Raw genomic sequence first — 22,433 nt, forward strand, 5'->3', positions numbered from 1 at the left:
TGGGGACCTGGGCTGGAATCCCATCATGGCAGATAGTGGAATCTGAATCCAATAAAAAAATTTGGAATTAAAAAAAGTCTAATGATAACTATGAAACCATTGTTGTAAAAACCCATCTGGTTCACTAATGTACTCCAGGGAAGGAAACCTGCCATCCTTACCTGGTCTGGCCTACATGTGACTCCAGACCCACAGCAATGTGGTTGACTCTTAAAATGCCCTCTGAACAAGGGCAGTTAGGGATGGGCAATAAATGCTAGTGACACCCACACTGAATTTAAAAAAAAGGCCAGAATGCAGCTTTTGAAATATAACAAAGAAACATAACTTAAAACTCAAGTGGATAAAATGTCAATAGGCTGTTGACTCCTCACAGATTTTTGCTGATATTTTAAACACGCAACATTCCTCAAATTGCCAGTAACTCAGCTAATTCCTCACCAAAGATTTCCGTGCCTGACCCAGAATCCAAGCAGCTAGGTTAATTTTCAGTAAAGCAAATAGAGTCCACTTTAGAACTGGTTTATCACAGTTTTTAATGACAAATAAGAAAAACCTCAGAAGTCATTTTCCAAGTTTTCTTTGGATTTGCATTAGTCTTTTACAGATTATCTCATTTAACTAAACTGAAAATGAGAAGGCTGAACTAACTTTTTTTTAAAAAATCAAGTAACATAGCAAGTTGCTCTTTCACACAATGAGTGAATGGAATCTGGAATGCAAGGCCAGATAAGGCGATGAGTAAAGTGTTCACTGGTAGCCTTCACAATGGAATTGTGTAAATACTTGAATGAGAAAAAAAATTGCAGGAATATGGGGAAAGAGTGGGGGAGTGGGGACTAACTGGATTGCTCTTCGAAAGAGCCGGGACAGGCTCAATGGGCGAAATGGCCTCCTTCTGCGCTGTACTATTCTAGGATTCTTTGGATGAATATTCAATTTAATAAAGCGTTTTACTATTTAATAACCATTCCAAGCACAGAGCAGGCAGAATGCATGAGCATCTTCGTTTGCGGAGGTGAACTCATAAACCTGGACCTCCCAGGAGGGTCTTCTACCACCGTTTCAGGTCAGATATGACGACGTGTGCTGCATTACGCCCTGCTGATCCCATCACTCCACCGCCTGACGAAAGAAAGAGGACAGTCACCAATCAGCTGTTAACAAGCATCACCGCCGGCTTCGATCCTGTTTTCACAGCAGCTTCCCAAACTCATCACTTCCAGCACCAAGCGGGGCAATGGCAGCAAGCACATGGGAATACTATCGGCTCCAAGTCCCCCCTCCAAGCCACACCTCATCCTGACTTGGAACAATAATTGCCATTCGTTCAACATCGCTGGGTCCAAAAGTCCTGGAACTCCCTCCTTAACAGCACCGTGGGTGTATCTACACCACAAGAAGACAGCTCAACATCACCTTCTCAAGGGCAATTAGGGATGGGAAACAAATGCTGCTCTTGCCAGCAATGCCCACATTCCAAGAATGAATGTATAAAACAAGCTTGATTCTCATGCACTTTCCGACAGAGGGTTCTGAATGGTGCTTGGTAGAAAGAACAATGATTGATTGCTCTAGCTACTTACGATTCCACTAAACTTTTCAATTGTATTTTCAATTAGAGCACAACGGCTTCTCAGCTTCATAAAGGTAAATTTTGCAGTCCACATAACGTCTCAGAATTTGCTTCAGAATACCAGTGACAAAAAGCCATACGTGCATTCTGAACCTCCAGGGTTTGTTGTGGAAGTGGACTGTAGGAGGCCTTGCTGAAGCTTATTGCTGTATTTTGAAGCTGTTTTTCCCAGGAAGAAAGACTTGCATTTATGTAGCACCTTTCATACCCACCTGACGTCACAAAACACTTTCCAGCCAATGAAGGACATTTTGTAATGAAGTCACTGTTGTAGGAAACATGGCACCCAATTTGCATAAAGCAAACACCCACAAACAGCAAAGTCATAACGACCAAACAATCTGTGTTTTATGCATTGATTGATGGATAAATATTGGCTAGGATGCCAGGGTAGATCACCTGTTCTTCTTCAAAATAATGCCATAAAGTCTTTCATGTCGCCCAAGAGGGCAGACAGGGCCTCAGTTTAACGTGGCATCCAAAAAAATGGCATCTTCAACACTGCAGCTCTTCCTTAGTGCTGCACTGAAGTGCAAGCCTTCAGCTCAAATCCTGCAGTGGGACTTGAACCTACAATCTTCTGGATCACAGGTAAGAATGCTACCCACTCAACTACAGCTGGCCCTTGATGAAAATCAAAGCAAAAGACTACAGATACTGGACAGTGGACACAAAGTGGACTTGCTATTTAAATGGAGAGAAACTTCAGAATGCTTCAGTGCAGAGGGATCTGGGTGTCCTCGTGCATGAATCGCTGAAAGCTAGTATGCAGGTACAGCAGGTAATAAGGAACGCAAATGGAATTTTGGCATTTATTGCTAAAGGAATAGAGTATAAAAATAGGGAAGTGTTGTTGCAACTGTACAAGGCATTGGTGAGACCGTACCTGGAGCACAGTTTTGGGCCCCTTACTTGAGGAAGGATGTAGTTGAATTGGAGGCGGTTCAAAGGAGGTTCACTAGAGTGATTCCGGAGATGCAGGGTTTGTCTCAGGAGGAGAGATTGAGCAGTTTAGGCCTATACTCACTAGAGTTTAGAAGGATGAGAGGAGATCTAATTGAGGTATATTAGATACTAAAGGGGCTAGACGAAGTAGATGTGGTGCTGATGTTTCCCCTTGTGGGGCATCCTAGAACGAGAGGCCATAGTTTTAGGCTAAGGGGTGGTAGATTTAAATCAGAGATGAGGAGGAATTACTTTTTTCAAAGGGTCGTGAATCTGTGGAATTCACTATCTCAGAGTGCAGTGGATGCTGGGACGCTGAATAAATTTAAGGAGGAGATAGACAGAATTTCAATTAGTAATGGGTTGAAATGTTATGGGGAGAGGGAGGGAAATTGGAGTTGAGGTCGAAATGAGATCAGCCATGATTGTATTGAATGGCGGGGCAGGCTCAAGGGGCTGAATTGCCTACTCCTGCTCCTAGTTCTCATGTTCTAAATGTGTCATAGACCTGAAATGTTAACCCTCCCTTGCTCTCTCCCTCTATCCATCCTTCCACTGCTGTTCAAGCCTGTCTGAGTCTGTGGGTAAGCCCAGAGTTCTTTATTTTCAAAACAGTTACTAATTAGCTACTTACCTGGATGAGCTCCACTTCCACACAGGTACAGGCCTTTGATAGGTGATCTGTAGTTCGAATAGGAGGGCAAAGGTCGTGTCATGTACAGCTGATCAAGTGACATTGCTCCATGGAAAATATTCTGCCAGAAAATAATTGCAAATTGTAAATAATTATCCATTTCTAAGCACTGCCTTTGGGAGTGATACAGAAGTGTAATGCAGTGAGGAGCTTGTTACGGGATGGAACACAGTTATGTTTTTAAGGTTTTTAAGGGTTACCCTTGCAAATCCCCTCAGCACCTTCTCCAAGGCTTTGAAATCCTTCAAGAGATGGTGTCCAATTCTGGATACAATGCTCTAAATAGGGCTTAACCACAGAAGACAGGGCCTGATCATTGAGGCTGGTTGACTGTGATTATCATCCCCTTGTTTCAGTTTAAATTGTGAGCATTGATGTCAACGCCTGTTGTCTCAGATAGAGGTTTAGCAAATGAAGATAGGTAGCTATATCAAACAGGGTGGACAAATGGCTTTCACTGACATCAACTCAGGCCCATTCCCCCAGCCACTTATCGCAAATGGACACCGAGAACTCTCAGAGAAACAAAACAAAAAAAGTGTTTCAGTCTTTTTTTTGAGGGTTAGAGGGCCAAAATCAGGCAGAAGTGAGTGCAGTAGGAGCTTCAGTTTCCTCAGGTGGTGAGTACTACTGAGCCAAGGACAGTGGGATGGGTATATTTTTGCCGCTGAGGTGTTAATGTGAAATAATTTCAATGGATTTTGTTTTAATGAAGTCAGTAGAATGTTGACTTTTACAGCCAAAACAGCAGAATGCAAGTCAAACTGTACAATCTGCTCAGAGCATGTCTGGAGTACAGAGCAGTGTTCAATCTAGCCACTGAGACACCAGCAAGATATTAAAATCCTGGAAACGGGTGTGCAGATTAGAAATTGGATGATTCCCAGTTTTAAGGATTTGAGTGATGAAGAAAGACTGAAGAGAATGAACTTTCCCAAACTTTTTAACTAGTGTATCACCAAAGGAAAGAAAATTGTCCAAAGGCCATGAATCACTCCATCGTTTTCAATGTATCGATTTGTAATCTTAAATCGGCTTTTCTTACAGTACTACTAACCCCTCCAGTTGAGTACCAATACTAACCCCTCCAGTTGAGTACTACTACTAACCCCTCCAGTTGAGTACCAATACTAACCCCTCCAGTTGAGTACCAATACTAACCCCTCCAGTTGAGTACCAATGCTAACCCCTCCAGTAGAGTACCAATACTAACCCCTCCAGTTGAGTACCAATACTAACCCCTCCAGTTGAGTACCAATACTAACCCCTCCAGTTGAGTACCAATACTAACCCTTCCAGTTGAGTACCAATACTAACCCCTCCAGTTGAGTACCAATACTAACCCTTCCAGTTGAGTACCAATACTAACCCCTCCAGTTAAGCCAAACACCTTCTCCAGGTCTGGTGGCGTCAAGATATCACGTCCGATCACGGAAGCCTTGAAACCTGGAGCATACTGCTCAATGCAGTCAAACACTAAGGAGAGTCAGAGAAAACCAATTATCATTCATATGTTAGAGGAAAGGGAATTAGACTTTTCGCAATCTTCATTTATCCTTTGCTTCTCTCCTCCTCTGCTGCAGGTGCTCACTCTTGTTAGCACACCCTAGTGACATTCCATTCCTGGTGTGAGCAGGCAATTTAACTGTGGAGGGCATCGTGACTGAACCTAACCCGGTCCTCAATGATTGTCACACTCCTGTGTTTTCCAGCAGGGATCACTTTCTTGACAAAACCTGGGTAATTATTCCCAGTCTGTAGCGCAGGGGCATTGAAGTCGATCTTCATAGCTGAACTGCTGTCCTCGCTAAAGTTGTGTAACTCAGCGCAGGCCGTGGGTTCAACTTTTCTGGGGCATGTGGCTTAGCACTGCACCAAGAAATGCCATTGCAGAGCCGTTTTAACTAGAAAAGGCTTCGGCCATCAACCTACAGTGGAAAATGTGAACATCACTGAACCATAAAAAATCCCATCAAATTCATCATCAACTGTCCTGGGAAATGTTGCATTGAACAGAGGCCTGGGAGCTTACAAATAATAACAATGCATCAAAACAAAGGTCAAAACTAATCTCAATGTGCACACTGAGCCATTTCTACCATTTTTTTTAACCATCTCAATACTGGACGAACACAATGGAAAAATTCTGGTTGGAAATTAGGTATAGGCTTCAGGGAGGATTAAAAAAAAAACACTCTAAAGTCGGAGTCAGAAGAAAGAAGGGTGCGGGTGGGCACTTTCAGGGGAAGGTTGGCATTTAATGGAGGCACTTGTAGACAAAGATGAGAGTTGCCAGTGGGTATTGGCAAGGGCAGGGCTGATAGTTGGGGAGCCAGTGACAAGGGTCATTCATTTCAGAATGTGACCAAGAGAGTGAAGAGAGAGGTTTGGAGAAATTTAGAGCAGGTTTGTTGGAGCATAGAATAATTTTCCACAGTGAACAATTAAGGTAAAATACATTGCATCTTTTAAAGGAAAAGCCGGTAAACACTTGATGTAAAACAAAAACAGAAAATACTCTCTCCTCCATTCTCGACCCTTTTTTATCCCCTTTTTTCAATATCCATTTTTATTTTTTTAATCCGCTTATTTTTATTTATTTTTCACTTTTATTTGTTGTTTTATCCCCATCTTTTATACTATTTTTGATCTTTTTTGCCACTGCTATCCCCTTCCCCCACCCCACCCCCAAAAGGACCATCTGTCACTTGTTCATGTTGCTCTTTCCAGAGTCCTTACCCTTGTCGTGCTATTATCACATTCTGCCTTCTGACCGTAGTGTCACCATCAGCACCTCCTTTAGCCAGCACCACTACCATTAACACCCCTTTGTCCTTTTGTTCGTGTCATCTTTGTCAATCTCTCCTTTTCCCCCTGCCTATCACTGATCACTGGCCCTCTATCCAGCTTCACCACTGCCCCCTCCTAAACAATATAAATTTCATCATATTTTTACTTCTCTTTAGCCCTGAAGAAGAGTCATACGGATTCGAAACGTTAACTCTGCCTTTCCCTCCACAGATGCTGTCAGACCTGCTGAGTTTTTCCAGCATTTTCTGTTTTTGTTTCAAAGCATCCGCAGTATTTTGCTTTTAAACATTTGATGTGTAAGAGGACACAGGAATATGGCAAGACTGTGGAATTACCTTTGGCTCTAGCAAAAGAGCCAGCACAGAAACAAAAGGCTGAGTGACCTCCTTGTGTGCTGAGATGAACGCTGGTTCTTTCTGTCATTAACAGAATGTTGCTAAAGGTTCTTAAAATCCTAACTCATTATCTGGTTGGAATGCAAAAGGATTGTAACAGAAGAACGGCGATTTATTTGCCATCTTCTGCACCTTACCCAGAAGCAGTGATTACAAGCGGTTATGCAGCACAATGACCTTTTCAGCTCTCACCCTGTCAACTCCCTATTCCGTGAGTTCACACGCATCACAGGCTGGTGAGAGCTGGGGGTTAAAACTAGGCCTCAGGTGAATTGAAACATTCCCACAGACCCTGACTTTCAGCAAATGCCTCCCGCTGCCTGTGCGTGGACCAGTAAGTCCATTCGCCCCATCTAGGCCCTTCTAGCACCATCAAGAGCCCTGAGATCAGCTGTTAACGCAAGAGTCGGAAAAAGCAACTAGGGGCCTCCTGGAATTGGGAGATCAGGGGCTTAAACATCCTAATATGTGGCTCGGTGTCAATTTTTGACTGATTACACTGCTGTGACATTAAACATTAAACATAACATTAAAGATGCTATATAAATGCAAGTTGTTGTTGTTGTTGTTAGGCCCAGCATAACTATCCTAATGAAGGAAGGGCCCACCCGCCTCATTCTAATTCAGCCAGTGCCCCAGAGGGAAATCATCTACGGAAAGATGGCGCAAGGGCCGATCCCAAGACCATCTGCAAGTTCAGGGCCTTGTGATATACGTTAGACGCCACCTTTTCCTGGGATGTTTTCCCACATCCAAAGCCCAAAGGGCCTACAGCTGGGCTCACGCTTCCTGTCTGCTATGTACATTTGGCAACAGGCACTGTCCAGCAAGAACCTGCTGGTGTCTGGAGGAGAGGGAAAAGTTGTGTGTCTGCCAGATACCTGCGGAGGAATAATCACCCCGGCTGTCTTTTAGAAGAAAGTGCTCCGGGAAGCTTTTACAGACGTGCAGTCCCAGCCTGGAGACTCGCCCGTCGGGAGGCAGTATTGAGAAATCGTAGCCAACGTGCCTGCGATTTCCTGATGGGCAAGGCTCTGCAAAAACGTTGTAAAACTGGCTTTCCTCCTCCTCCTCCTCCTCCTCCTCCTGGTACTGTCCCTAAGAGGCCATTGGCAACCATGGACTTCCATTGGATTGGTCCGTGATTACGCTTGGCAGAGTACTGCAGAGGTTTGCTGTTGCCTTTTGGAGTATGGCTGACAAGCAAACTCTCAGCTCTTACCGCCTGCCATCAGGATTGGAAAGAGTGACAGGCGAGTAATCAACCTTATTGAAAACTGGCCTTGCTGCATCAACATGACCAAGGACCAGACAGTGCGAGGATAAATATAAATCATGTAAAGTGCACAGCCAAATCCCTCAGTGGTGTATTTTGATTAAACTCCTTATAGAGAGCAGTGGTTGTAGCCCCTTTGGCAAACCCACTAGTTCTAAGCGACCCTCTGGCACTCCTTTTTATTGTGGTGTCTACCTCTATCAGCATAGCAATTCCTCTCCAGCTCGTCCCATTCTTTTCCTCCTTGCAGATAGTACGGTGTGTACTGGGTGAAGATAGAGATGACGTGGCAGGCTGGTGGAGCGATGGTGGGATCCAGAATCGAGGGGATGCATAACTCCAGCAATGGTCTTGTTGGAAGGAGGAAAAGAAAGGAATAAATTCATATTAATCATTAACACACCTTCCGAAGGGGTTTAATGAGATGCAACTATGGGCAATTTTTTGCTAGCGCACTGAGTTCCAGAACCCAGGGCGCAGATGGAAGGTAAGAAAATCTGAAGCAAACAGGCAATTTAGAGAGAATTTCTTTAATGAAAAGCTGGTTATATGAAGATGGAAAAAAAAGAAAAATCAAAGAGAGGAAGATAGGTAACTAAAAGTAAAGGTGAGAGAAAGAAAGAGAGAGAGAGAGGGAGAGAGGGGAGAGAAAGGAAGAAAAAACTTTTTTGGCTTTAGTGTGTCCCAAAGTATTTCACAGCCAATGAACAACACTAGGAGCCCACTATAACACGGTCCAAGTGTTCATATCTTAAGGCTGCATTATAAGTGAGGCCACGTTATTTCATAGCTGGTGCTTTGTGCTCAGGCTGAATCCTGGCCAATATTGTGGGCATGTCCTTACAGTTTCTGGTCCTCAAACTCCGAAATAAATGAATGAAGCAGGTGCTCTGTAAAATAAATTAACTGGTCAATTGGCTGCTGGTAGCTTTTCTTTATTAAAGTGGGTGGCTGTGTTCATAATGGGGGTTGGGTGGCGGGGGGGTGCGGGGAGGGGCGTGGGGAGGTGCATTCTTGTGGCCACATTTGCAGAATGAAAATTTTGGGGTTCAGGGTGGACCCGCATTATACCAGGCTACAGTGGACCGCGACCTGGCTGGGCCCCAGTGAACTTCTGAAGAGCAGCCACTGTTGCTTAATAGGGAAGTAAAGCAGCCAGTTTGCACACTGTACAGTTCCACAAAAAGCATTTAGATAAAGAAGCAGTCAAGCTGATTATTTTTTTGGTGGTGACGGTTGAAAGATGAATGTTGACAGGACAATGGGAGAACTCCTCCCCTATATATATAATTGTCACCCAGCACAACCGATTCCTCCGATCATACCTGGTGGATGGAATCCCTCGGCAGGCTTCCTCGAAAGCATCTTTTATATAGGCCATGTCCTCACAGTTCAAATGTATGGTTCCAGCTATACGCTGGGAAGGTGCTATTCCATCATTGCTAGGTACGGCCAGAAAGTTTGGTAAGCGATCCACAGCAACTGGCAACATCAAAACAGAAACAATATTATAATTTTTCATATAGGCCACTTTTCCTTCAAGTTAGCATACAGGTGCAGTTATTCTGACGTACATTGACCCCTGGTCTGTCATTTCCTCTGGTTTAAAACTCTCACCTTTGTTTTCAAATGCCTCTATGTCCTTGTTCACTCTCCTATCTCTGTGACCTTCTCTGGTCTCAGGATCCTGCAGGATCTCTGCACTCCTTGCGCATCCCAGAGTTTAATCACTCCAGATTTTAATATGAGTGAGCCTGCCTTCAGCTGTCAAGGCCCTAAGCTCTTGTAATTCCCTCCCTAAATCTCTCCACCTCTCTCTGCTTCCTTAAGACCTCCCTCTGACGAAGCTTTCGCTCAGCTGCCTGAATGTTCCCTGATGTGGCTCAGTGTCAAATTTTGTGAAGGGATATTTTACTACACTAAAGGTGCTACTTAAATGAAAGTTTTTGTTGCTGCTGTTGTTCCCATTTTCTATCCCAGCCTTCATTATCAGTTGAATTGGATCGGAGGGGACCAGATATTCCGGGTTGGGCTGGGAGATTGCTCTTTATTGCTGGCTCCAGGGTCCAAGGACCAAATCCAGGTCAGAGTAATGGGGTGAACCCCAAACAATACCAGGTTTTAAAGGTTCCATAAACTGGCCTGTATTACCCTCGAGTTTCAAAGATTCAGGGGTCATCCAATTGAGGTATTTGAAATGACAAAAGGATTTGATACGAGTGAATACAGAGAAGCCCTTTCCTCTGGTGGGGGAATCAAGGAGGCACAATTTTAGAATTGGAGTTAGGTTATTCCGTAGTGAAATCAGGAAGCACTTTTTCATACAGAGGATAGTGGAAATGGGGAATTCTCCTCCCCTGAATTACTTCAGGGCAAAGGGCTGATTACTCCTGAGCCCCCATCATGCACCTGCCATCAACTGAGTCAAGAATAACAATGACATCAGCCTTGGAACAGGTCACTCTGTTACCCATGCTCACTTCAACCAAACTCATCTTGCCCTCTTCCGAAGTATCCGCATACCATTGATTTTTGTGACAGGAGAGGTGTAGTCAATGGATGAAACTTCCTTAATAAAGTCTTGGGACAGCGAATCCTGGAACAGAGACAGAAATCAGTTTCAAATTAAAGTCTTGCGCTTACCGAACACCTTTCACAACCTTTCTCCCGATAGTCAGTGTTGTAATGTTGGCTCCCAATGTGATAATGGCCAGATAACGGGTTTCTCATGATAATGGTTGAAATAAAAGTATTAGCTAGGAACACCAGGGAGAACTCTCCTGCTCTTCTTTGAAATAGTGTCATAGGATCATTTACACCCACCTCAGAGTGCAGATGGGGCTCCTTCAGAATTGCAACCAGAAGTGTCAGCCTGGAGTTTATGCTCAAGTACCTGGAGTGGGGCTTGAACCCACAAATATTCAGACTCAGAAGTGAGTGTGCTACCCACCGAGCCACAGCTGTCACTTAAAATTAGACAAGGAAGCTGCCTGGGTAGATTTTCCACTTGCTACCTGGAGATAAAGCTGATGCTGTAGAATGGCTCTACACAAACTGCCTGATATCCATTATCATTGCCTTATCATGCCTGCCATTCAGGTGTAGGCTCAGACCCTGCTCAGCAGGAGCTCCCTCAGAGTCACAGCTTTTAATTTGAACTCAGGGAACCGGGCAGGGGTGACTAGAGATGAGAGGGGTGTTTGAAATGAAATGGTTTTACCCAATCTATTCCCATCTCCACTAAGGAGACGGATGATGCAGACATTCTAGTTAATGAGGAGGAGTGCGAAACATTTGATACAATGAGCATAGTGAGAGAGGAAATACTGGAGCAACTGACATCCTTGAAGGTGGATAAGTCACCAGAGCCGGATGGATTGTATCCCAGGTTGTTAAAGGAAGACAGGGAGGAAATGACAGATGCTCTGAGGATCATTTTCCAATCCTCACAAGATACAGGCGAGGTACCAGAGGATTGGAGGTCTGAAAATCATAGATAGTTTCTTTTACACCTTTTACTGGCCAGCACAGACATGATGGGCTGAATGGCCTCTCTGCGCTGTGACTTTTCTATGGTTCTATCCTGATCTGGCTGACTGTAGTTTTAAATCACAGCCAGCACTGGCACTTGCCTAAGCAACAGGCCTCTTCTTTAAGTATATCAGAAGAGCATAAGACATAGGAGCAGAAATTAGGCCATTCGGCCCATCGAGTCTGCTCCGCCATTCAATTATGGCTGATAAGTTTCTCAACCCCCATTCTCCCGCCTTCTCCCCGTAACCTTTGATCCCCTTACCAATCAAGAACCTATCTATCATCATGGCCTGGCTGCAATATTAACTCAAGACCTCTGCATAAGAGCAGTGGTGCCTTCCTCACAACGACATATGTTCTTGGATCAAAGGCAGAAGCGGCCCAAGTTTAAATTTGTTGGTGTTTCCATGTGGGCTGGGAGGAGGAAGGGTACTTGCCCCAGTGCTTGCCCAACCATAACTGCGATCACTCATACAACCAATCTTATTTTCAGGAATTGTTCCATCAGGGCCATAGCTGGGACCTCCTGCTGTCAGAAAGACTGCCCGTCTGTTCGTCACTACTGCCAGTTTAGCTGGAAACCAAACTTCTCCATTAAACTGAGTGGCAGGAACTAAAACCCTTCCGGCTCTCTCGCATTGTTGGCATGTGAGTTTACCATTCACCTTGACCCGCCTCTGACTCCTCGCCAGTGCAATGGCCCCGCCTCCTATTAAAATCAGCCCCAAGGTCCATCCACGTTTACTAGGCTGAACTATTCTGCACATGACTGCTCCAATTCTTGGAACTGAGCCCTAAAGAGCAACAAGATCTCCATCACTGCCTAGCTAATCTCAGCCATGTTTTTTTTTATTCATTTACAGGATGTGGGCGTCACTGGCTAGGCCAGCATTTATTGCCCATCCCTAATTGCCCTTGAGAAGGTGGTGGTGAGCTTCTTGCTTGAACCGCTGCAGTCCATGTGATGTAGGTAAACCCACAGTGCTGCTGGGGAGGGAGTTCCAGGATTTTGATCCAGCAACAGTAAAGGAACAGCGATATAGTTCCAAGTCAGGATGGTGTGAGACATGGAGGGGAGCTTGCAGATAGTAGTGTTCCCATGTGTCTGCTATTCTTGTCCTCCTACGTGGGTTTGGAAAGTGCTGTCGTAGGAGGCTTGATGAGTTGCTGGAGTGCATCCTGTATATAGTACACACTGTGGCCACTGTGCATTGGTAGTGGAGGAGTGAATGTTTAAGGTGGTGGATGGAGTACCAATCAAGCAAAAACAGAATTACCTGGAAAAACTCAGCAGGTCTGGCAGCATCGGCGGAGAAGAAAAGAGTTGACGTTTCGAGTCCTCATGACCCTTCGACAGAACTTGCATTCGAGTCCAAGAAAGAGTTGTCCTGGAGGTGTCGAGCTTCTTGAGTGTTGTTGGAGCTGCACTCATCCAGGCAAGTGAAGAGTACTCCCACAGTGAGGATTTTGACCCAGCAACAATGAAGGAAAGACAATACATGTACAAGTCGGATGAGGTGTATGGCTCGGTGGGGGAGGAGGGGAGTTCAGGAGCCAATTAACCTCCATTAATCAGTACTGGAAAGCAAGCATGGAATGGTGAGCAGGTAAGGCTGAGATATGGGCTCCCCATCGTTAAGCAGTCTGCTGACATTCGCTGTCTAAAGAATGGGTACCTGAGTTATCTGAGGGTGCACAGAAACCTGGAAGTGAATGAGTCTCCACCTTAGAAGGGAAGTGCAAAGGGTATGGAAAAAGAGACATTATCCACTCTCACCTGTGGAGTCAGCTTGAGGAAGGTCACATGAGCAGTGGCATTGGATAAAACCACTTTGCTTCTTATCTCAGTTCCATCTTTCAACACAACTCCCTGTGCTGTCCCGTTACTGTCCACTAGGATGGAGCTCACTGGCTGGTCAACACAGAGACAGAGAGAGAAATGTATTAACTTACACTGAGGATGTTAAAAGAGTGAATATTATTTCATATTTATCAAAGTACTGAAAACTTGGCAGTAAATTGCTCTATGATGCCACAAGAATGGATGTGGAATGGCAGATGTGTCACAGATACAATGGGGTTGCTACCCTAATGCAGAATGGTTAAGGCACATGGTTGAAATAGAGGAAGATTTACCCTGTGTCTATCTACACTTATGATGCTTGCTTAGAGTAGCAGCATCAGGTGAAAAAGCAAAAGGAGTTTAATTCTCCACATTTATGCTCCACAAATAGAGCACAGAAGGAGGCCATTCGGTCTATTATGCCTTTGCCAGCTCTTTGAAAAAGCTATCCAATTAGTACCACTCCCCTGCTCTTTCCCCATAACCTTGCAAATGTTTCCTTTTCAAGTATTATCCAATTCCCTTTTGAAAATTACTATTGAATCTGCTTGTACCCCTCTCTCAGGAAGCACATTTCAGATCATAACTGCTTGCTGTGTAAAAAAAAATTCTCCTCATCTGCACCCTGATTCTGTGGCTAATTATCCTAAATGTGTGTCCGCTGGTTACCGACCCTTCTGCCAGTGGAAACAGTTTCTCCTTATTCATTCTATCAAAACTTCTCTCTGTAACATAAAGAAAATGGAACTGAAATGGTCAGACTAGTAGCTGGAACACTTACCTTTTCTGTAAAGATAGAGGCTCCATGAGCTGCAGCTACACTGGCGATAGATTTGGAAAGTGCGCCCATCCCACCTTCCACATAACCCCAAGCCCCCTTAATCCCTTCCAGCTCCCCCATCACGTGATGAAGTAGAACATACCTAAGATAAACAAGAGACAAGAAAACAGTTCACAGGCATCTTAACATATGACTCGTTAATTGGCCATGTTTCATTTGACAAATATAATTTATTTCTATGTATACAATGATGAATGGATTTGGGAGAGCCTTCAGAATCCTGATGCATTCTGCCACCTAACAGCTAGCATCTGTAACCATGTCATGACAGTTGACATCATAAGGCTGAATGGGAAATGTTGACATAGCAAGTAACATTGTCACAAAGTTCTCTTTTAAATTTGTTCCTGGAATGTGGGAATTACCGGCTAGGCCAGTATGTGTTTCCCATCCCTAATTGCCCCTAGAGAAGGTGGGCGGTGAGCTGCCTTCTTGAACCGCTGCACCCCATGTGGTGTAGGTACACCCGCAGCGCTGTTAGGGAGGGAGTTCCAGGATTTTGACCCAGCGACAGTGAAAGTTTATTCTTTGACGTGTCCCAGCTCATGTGATAGTGACATGAGGGGGACATGTTTTAAAAGTTTTAAAATCCTTTATTTTTACATTTAAGACTGAAACAAATCTCTGTGTTCGTTTGCGCGAGTGCACGAAAGAACGCTGCGGACCACTCGGAATTCCTCCCCACCCCCCTGGCCGCACAGGGAGCGCTCGGCGCTTCTGGGTGCACGTCACGCAGGGTGGGCCTTAATTGGCCCGCCCACGTAAAATGGCGGCGCAGCCCCGATCGGGGGCGCTGATCGGGTTCGTACCCGCCCCCGCACAACACACACACACCACCCCCCCCCCCCCCCACCCGCCTTCCCACAAACAGGGGGGTGGGGGGAGTTTCTAGCCCAAAAGGTTATAATTTTTTTTGTTAGGTAAGAGAATCAGAGATTTGGAGCAGAGTTGGATAAATGACGTTCGGATACAGATTGGCCAGGATCTTATTGAATGGCAGAACTGGTTTTAAGCCTCCTCCATATCTCATTTCAATATGTAAATTTGATACGTAAATTCATTTGCAACAAGTAAGCAAAACAGCTGATAAGTCTCCTACCCGCTCCCTGCGGCCTGTGGGCTTATCATTGCACCAATAACTCCATCAGTAGCGATAGTGGCCTTCAGTGGTTCCGATTCAAACCAGTGATTTAGAACCTGCCAAGAATAGACCATAGACAGCAAGGTGGCAAAGCATAAATATCACAGGTTAAACCTGGAACTGATTCCGCTGATATTAATTTCACACAGGATATTTACAGCTGACGGACAGTTCATTTCCTCCATCCTGCTTCCCAAAGGTGCTGATTCATGTGGAAACACAGGGAGGGGATTTTAAAATTGGAATGGATTGTTAATAGTATGTTCATTATATCGTTAAGATACACCGGTGAGGGGTATTGTTTAATTAAGTACTTTGATCACATATAAATAGGGGATAGCTGGGACACTGTGGGGGAGAGGAGAGCTACAAGGCTGACCAGGTCAACAAACTCTCCCAAGAAAGAAAAGGTCTGTGTCTTAGTTTTGACTTCACCAACTCGCTTGGATAACATGGATATCTGCTGGGAAATGGCTCCAGGGCACAGCGGCTCCCCTTGCTTTGTGATTTTAACCACCAGGCTTCATCACTGTCAGTCCATTTCTCGCCCAGAGTTGGGCAGAGAAAACTTGCTTAGGTTCCAGTGGCAGACAGGGAGTTTTGGGAGGGTCGGGTAGGATAGGAAAGCCTGGGGCAGGCAAGGTCTGAGCTTTCCTTGTGGGGCTCGGAGGAACCCACCTGCTCTTTCTGGCCCCAAAAATGTTTCTCAGACACTAGGGCCCCCTCTCTACTTCCCGGCAGCTACTTGGCCTGAAGGTTATGATCGTGGGTGAGAAAGGCAGGTTCAGAGTGGGTATTCCTTTTGCTCAGCTTCAAGTACCCGTCTGCCCAGTTTCCACCATTGCTTTGCGAGAAGAACAGCCTTGTTCTTGATCATTGTCGATGGTGGGGTGGGGCGGTGGGGTCCATGTTAAAATCAGCCACTATTGTCTCTTTTGTGCCTTGTCCAAATGACCATTGGAATCTTTATTCCCCAAGCACAGCAACGGGTGGTAATAGGGAAAAGAAACCCAGGGCTGGGGCATTGTGTAACCACGAAGCAGCAATTTCAAGAGAGAATGTTAACTTGTGCACTTACTTTAGATATCGGAGCAGTCAGTAATTCGTAGAACTGTGGAATGTGTTTCCCCAGCTTAAAACCTGTAAGGATAAGAAGTGAAATCAAGAATATATATGAACATAAGGACCAGCAGCAAGTGTTGACCATTCAGCCAATCGGACCCAACCCACCATTCAATAAGATCATGACTAATCCTCAACTTCAACTGACTTCCTTGCCCAAACTCCACACCCCTCGATTCCTTCAAGTATCCAAAAATCTGTCAATCCCAGTCTTGGATATATTCAATGACTGAAGCATCCATAGCTCTCTGGTGTAGAGAATTCCAGAGATTCACAACCCTGAGTGAAGACATTTCTCCTCATCGCAGTCCTAAATGATCAACCCCTTATCCTGAGGCGGTGCTCCCGTGTTCTAGACTCTTCAGCCCAGTTCAGCCTCTCAGTATCTACCCTACCAAGGCTGATCAGAAATTTGGATGTTTCAGTGAGATCATCTCTCATTTTTCTAAACTCCAAAGAGTAATGGCCTATTCTACTCAATCTCTCCTCAAAGGACAGCCCTCTGAACCCAGGAATCAACCTAACGAACATTTGTTGCACTGGTAACTCGAGTCCTGATGTTGTGTTAAACATGTTAAAAGGATTTATAAATGGGGCAAGAACTCTTGGAGTTCCACTCCTCTGCTGAGGGCCCTATTTGTGGGGGATGCGGTGGTATAATGATATTGTCACTGGACTAGTAATCCAGAGACCCAGGGTAATGCTCTGGGGATCCGGGTTTGAATCCCACCATGGCAGATGGTGAAATTTGGATTCAATAAAAATCTAGAATTAAAAGTCTAATGATGACCAAAAACGTTGTCAATTTGTTAAAAACCCATCTGAGTTTACTATTGTCCTTTAGCGAAGGAAGTCGAAAGGAAATATCAAACTGCTAAAAGGAATGGAGCTGGATGGACCTAAGCACTGGAAATAACAACAGCAAACTCAGCCATGTTGGAGGAAGCACTGAGGATGACAAGGGTGCAGAATGTTGTAGTTGGTGCTACTGAGCCACACTTAAAAGCACAAACTAAGCTGGCCAAGTTTTAAAGGGCCTAGCTGCTAGACTGGGTCTGTGACAGATGGTGAGGGAACCAACAAGAGGGAAAAACATACTTGACCTCATCCTCACCAACCTGCCAGCCGCAGATGCATCTGTCCATGACTGTATCGGTAGGAGTGACCACCGCACAATCCTTGTAGAGACAAAGTCCCATTTTCACAGTGAGGATACCCTGCTTTGTGTTGTGTGCCACTGTGCTACATGGGATGGATTTCAAACAGCAACTCAAGACTGGGCAACCATGAGGCACTGTGGGCCATCAGCAGCAGAACTGTGTACAACCACAATCTGTAAACTCATGGCCGTCATATCCCCCACTTGACCATTACCACCAAACCAGGGAATCAACCCTGGACATGCCAGGAGCAGCACCAGGTATACCTAAAAATGAGTTGTCAACCTAGTGAAGTTATAACACAGGGCTACTTGCATCCCAAATGGCATAAGCAGCAAACGATAGACAGAGCTAAGCAATTCCACAACCAACAGATCAGATCTAAGTTCTGCAGTTCTGCCACATCTAGTTGAGATTGGTAGTGGACAATTAAACAACTCACTGGGAGGAGGAGGCTCCACAAATATCCCCATCCTCAATGATGGGGGAGCCCAGCACATCAGTGCAAAGGATAAGGCTGAAGCATCTGTAACAATCTTCAGCCAGAAGTGCTGAGTGGATGACCCATCTAGGCCTCCTCCTCTTGTCCCCAGAATCACTGATGTCAGTCTTCAGCCAATTCGATTCACTCCATGTGATATCAAAAATGGCTGAAGACTTTGGATACTGCAAAGGCCATGGGCCTTGACAATATTACAGCAATTGTACTAAGACTTGTGCTGTAGAACTTGCCATGCCCCAAGCCAAGCTATTCCAGTACAGCCACAACACTGGCATCTACCCGGCTATGTAGAAAATTGCCCAGGAATGTCCAATAAAGAAAAAGCAGGACAAATCCAATCCAGCCAATTACCGCCCCACCAGTCTACTCTCAATCATTATTAAAGTGAAGGAAGGGATCATAAACGGTGCTATCAAGTGGCACTTGCTTAGCAATAACTGCTCACTGACACTCAGTTTGGGTTCTGCCAGGGTCACTCAGCTCCTGACCTCATTACAGCCTTGCTTCAAACATGGACAAAAAAGCTGAACTGCCAAGGTGAGGTGAGAGTGGCTGTCCTTGACATCAAGACAGTATTTGACCAAGTGTGGCATCAAGGAGCTAAAACTGGAGTCATTGAGAATCGGGGGAAAACTCTCCACTGGTTGGAGTCATGCCTAGCACAAAGGAAGATAGTTGTGGTTGTTGGAGGTCAATCATCTCAGTTACAGGACATCACTGCAGGAGTTCCTCAGGGTAGTGTCTAGGCCCAACCATCTTCAGCTGTTCACCAATGACCTACCCCCCGGCATAAGGTTAAAAGTGGGGATGTTCACTGATGATTGCACAATGTTCAGCACCATTTGCAACTCCTCAGATACTGAAGCAGTCCATGTCCAAATGCAGCAAGACCTGGGCAATATCCTGGCTTGGGCTGACAAGTGGCAAGTAACATTCATGCTACACAAGTGTCAGGCAATGACCATCTCCAACAAGAGAGAATTTAACCATTGCCCCTTGACATTCAATGGCATTATCATCACTGAATCCCCCACTATCAATATCTTGGGGGTTACCATTAACCAGAAACTGAACTGGACAAGCCATGTAAATACTTTGGCCACAAGAGCAGGTCAAAGGCTAGGAATCCTGTGGCGAGTAACTCACCTCCTGACTCCCCAAAGCCTGTCTACCATCTACAAGGCACAAGTCAGGAGCGTGATGGGATATTCGCCACTTATCTGGATGAGATCAGCTCCCACAACACTCAAGAAGCTTGACACCATTCAGGACAAAGCAGCCCACTTAATGTTCACTCCCTCCACCACCAACGCACAGTGGCAGCAGTGTGTACCATCTACAAGATGCACTGCAGGAACTCACCAAGACTGCTTAGACAGCACCTTCCAAAGCCATGACCACTTCCATCTAGAAGGACAAGGGCAGCAGATATATGGGAACACCTCCACCTGGAAGTTCCCCTCCAAGCCACTCACCATCCTGACTTGAAAATATATCACTATTCCTTCACTGTTGTGGGGTCAAAATCCTGGAACTCCCTCCCTAACAGCACTGTGGGTGTACCTACACCACATGGACTGCAGCAATTCAAGAAGGCAGCTCACCACCATCTTCTCAAGGGCAATTAGGGATGAGCAATAAATGCTGGCCTGGCCAGTGATGCCCATAATCCCATGAACGAATATATAAAAAAAGAGAGTGGGAGATCTTTTAAAGGTATTTCTCCTCAGTGGTCAAGATCACAAAAATGATTAATAATTGAGCATTGTTCTGCTTTCATGCTCAAACCAAGAGCAAAAGCAGCTTATTTGTTTGTTCCTGCCATTCGTGTGACTTTGCTTTGGGCAAATTTTAGGCAAATGCAGCACCAAAGGAGTGACTACACTTCAGAAAGTATTTCAAAGTGCCTTGGGTTGCCTCGGAGCTGTGAAGGGTGCTATGCAAATGCAGCGTTTTTTTTGATTACCTGCTTGCAGAAGGGGTTTCACACTATGTAACGATCGTATCCTCTGCCTCGGTGAGCTACTGGTCAGTGATGGGACATCCACAGGTACTGCATCCAGTAGAGGCTCAACAGCTGTGGCCATGCGACCGATGAAGGCCTCATACTCAGCATATGCCTAGCAAGTAAAGCACAACTCACACTTGGATGACAGAAAGCATGGAACAAGGTCATTCAGATCATTATGACAGCATTTAACCCCCTTTGGAGGTATTGAGCATAAGCACTCCCCTTGCTTACTGAGCATTATCTAACTGAATCCAAGTTATTTGACCATCCTCACATGTCCACTACTCAACCCTGGTCTGTTGTCCTCCATAAGGCATCCTCCAACCCTCTCCTTTATGACCTCACAGCACAGGGACCATTGTGTCCCAAGAAGTATTTGGTCATCTCAGTCTCAACTGTCCAGATGACCACTGGTTGAATGAAGTGGTTGGGGAAATAAACGACAAGTGTGAGGGGACTTGTTAGTTCAAAAGAAAGAACAAATTTTCATTTATATAGCACCTTTCATGACCGCAGGTCAACCTGAAACATTTTTTTTTAATTCATTCACGGGATGTGGTCTTCATTGGCTGGGCCAGCATTTATTGCCCACTCGTAGTCGCCCTTGAGGTGGTGGTGCTGTGCTGCCTTCTTGAACCACTGCAGTCCATGAGGGGTAGGTACACTCACAATGCCGTTAGGAAGGGAGTTCTAGGATGTTGGCCCAGGAACAGTGATATATTTCCAAGTCAGGATGGTGAGTGACTTGGAGGGGAACTTCCAGCTGGTGGTGTTCCCATGTATCTGCTGCCCTTGTCCTTCTAGATGGGAGCGGTCGTGGGTTTGGAAGGTGCCGTCGAAGGAGCCTTGGTGAGTTCCTGCAGTGCATCTTGTAGATGGTACACACTTCCGCTTTTGTGTGTCGATGGTGGAGGGAGTGAATGTTTGTGGATGGGGTACAAATCAAGCAGGTTGCTTTGTCCTGGATAGTGTCAAGATTCTTTGGTGTTGTGGGAGTTGAACTCATCCAGGCAAGTGGGGAGTAATTCCACCACACTCCTGACTTATGCCTTGTAGATGGTAGACAGGCTTTGGGGAGTCAGGAGATGAGTTACTCATCACACGATTCCTAGCCTCTGACCAGCTCTTGTAGCCACAGTATTTATATGGCTAGTCCAGTTCAGTTTCTGGTCAATGGTAGCCCCAAGATGTTGATAGCAGGGGGATTCAGTGATGGTAATGCCATTGAACATCAAGGGGCGATGGCTGGATTCTTTCTTGTTGGGGATGGTCATTGCCTAACACCTGTGTGGTGCGAATGTTACTTGCCACATGTTAGCTCAAGCCTGGATATTGTCCAGGTCTCGCTGCATTTGGACATGGATTGCTTCAGTATGTGAGGAGTCGCAAATGGTGTTGAACATTGTGCTACCATCAGCGAACATCCCCATTTCTGACCTTATGATGGAGCAGCTGAAGATGGTTGAGCCTAGGACACTACCCTGAGGAATTCCTGCAATGATGTCCTGGAACTGAGATGATTGACCTCCAACAACCACTAGTATCTTCCTTTATGCTAGGTATGACTCCAACCAGCAGTGAATTTGCCTCGATTCCCATTGACTCCAGTTTTGCTAGGGTCCCTTGATGCCACACTCAGTCAAATGCAGCCTTGATGTCAAGGGCAGTCACTCTCACTTCACTTCAGGAGTTCCAGCTCTTTTGTTCATGTTTGAACCAAGGCTGTAATGAGGTCAGGAGCTGAGTGGCCCTGGCGGAACCCAAACTGGGAATCAGTGAGCAGGTTATTGTTGAGCAAGTGCTGCTTGACAGCACTGTTGATGACCCCTTCCATTAATTTATTGATGATGGAGAGCAGACTGATGGGGCAGTAATTGGCCGGGTTGGATTTGTCCTATTCTTTGTGTGCAGGACCTACCTGGGCAATTTTTCACCTCCATTCATGACTGGATGTGGCAGGATTGCAGAGCATAGATCTGATCCACTGGTTGTGGGATCGCTTAGCTCTGTCTATCACTTGCTGCCTTTGCTGTTTGGCATGCATGTAGTCCTGTGTTATAGCTTCACCAGGTTGACACCTCATTTTTTAGGTATGCCTGGTGCTGCTCCTGGCATGCCCTCCTGCACTCTTCATTGAACCAGGGTTGATCACTGGCTTGATGGTAATGGTAGAGTGGGGAATATGCCAGGCCATGAAGTTACAGATTGTGTTCGAGTACAATTCTGCTGCTGCTGATGGCCCACAGCGCCTCATGTCATGAGCTGCTAGCTCTGTTCGAAATCTATCCCATTTAGCACGGGGGTAGTGCCACACAACATGATGGAGGGTATCTTCAATGTGAAGGCAGGGCTTCACAATGACTATGCGGTGGTCACTCCCACCAATACTGCCATGGACAGATACATCTGTGATAGGCAGGTTGGTGAGGATGAGTTCAAGTATGTTTTTCCCTCTTCTTGGTTCCCTCACCACCTGCTGCAGACAAAGTCTAGCAGCTATGTCATTTAGGACTCAGCCAGCT

At 45.5% G+C, this 22,433-nt stretch overlaps 1 protein-coding gene across 1 annotated transcript in view; it reads right to left on the reverse strand.

Annotated features, from left to right (window-relative positions):
- Positions 1-519: 519 nt before the first annotated feature.
- Positions 520-22,433, reverse strand: part of pyroxd2 (pyridine nucleotide-disulphide oxidoreductase domain 2) — a 38,404-nt gene continuing 16,490 nt past the window's right edge. The window contains exons 6-16 of the mRNA XM_041209839.1: positions 19,867-20,020; positions 16,195-16,256; positions 15,075-15,172; positions 13,916-14,057; positions 13,069-13,203; positions 10,281-10,353; positions 9,083-9,239; positions 7,953-8,107; positions 4,645-4,751; positions 3,216-3,336; positions 520-1,125 (exon numbers count right to left, since the gene is read on the reverse strand). Coding sequence (XP_041065773.1) covers positions 1,055-1,125; positions 3,216-3,336; positions 4,645-4,751; positions 7,953-8,107; positions 9,083-9,239; positions 10,281-10,353; positions 13,069-13,203; positions 13,916-14,057; positions 15,075-15,172; positions 16,195-16,256; positions 19,867-20,020 — 1,275 coding nt within the window. The 3' untranslated portion in view covers positions 520-1,054. The remainder of the gene's footprint in view (positions 1,126-3,215; positions 3,337-4,644; positions 4,752-7,952; positions 8,108-9,082; positions 9,240-10,280; positions 10,354-13,068; positions 13,204-13,915; positions 14,058-15,074; positions 15,173-16,194; positions 16,257-19,866; positions 20,021-22,433) is intronic.

The sequence above is a fragment of the Carcharodon carcharias genome, chromosome 17 (assembly GCF_017639515.1).
Source record: "Carcharodon carcharias isolate sCarCar2 chromosome 17, sCarCar2.pri, whole genome shotgun sequence".
Lineage (NCBI taxonomy): Eukaryota > Metazoa > Chordata > Chondrichthyes > Lamniformes > Lamnidae > Carcharodon > Carcharodon carcharias.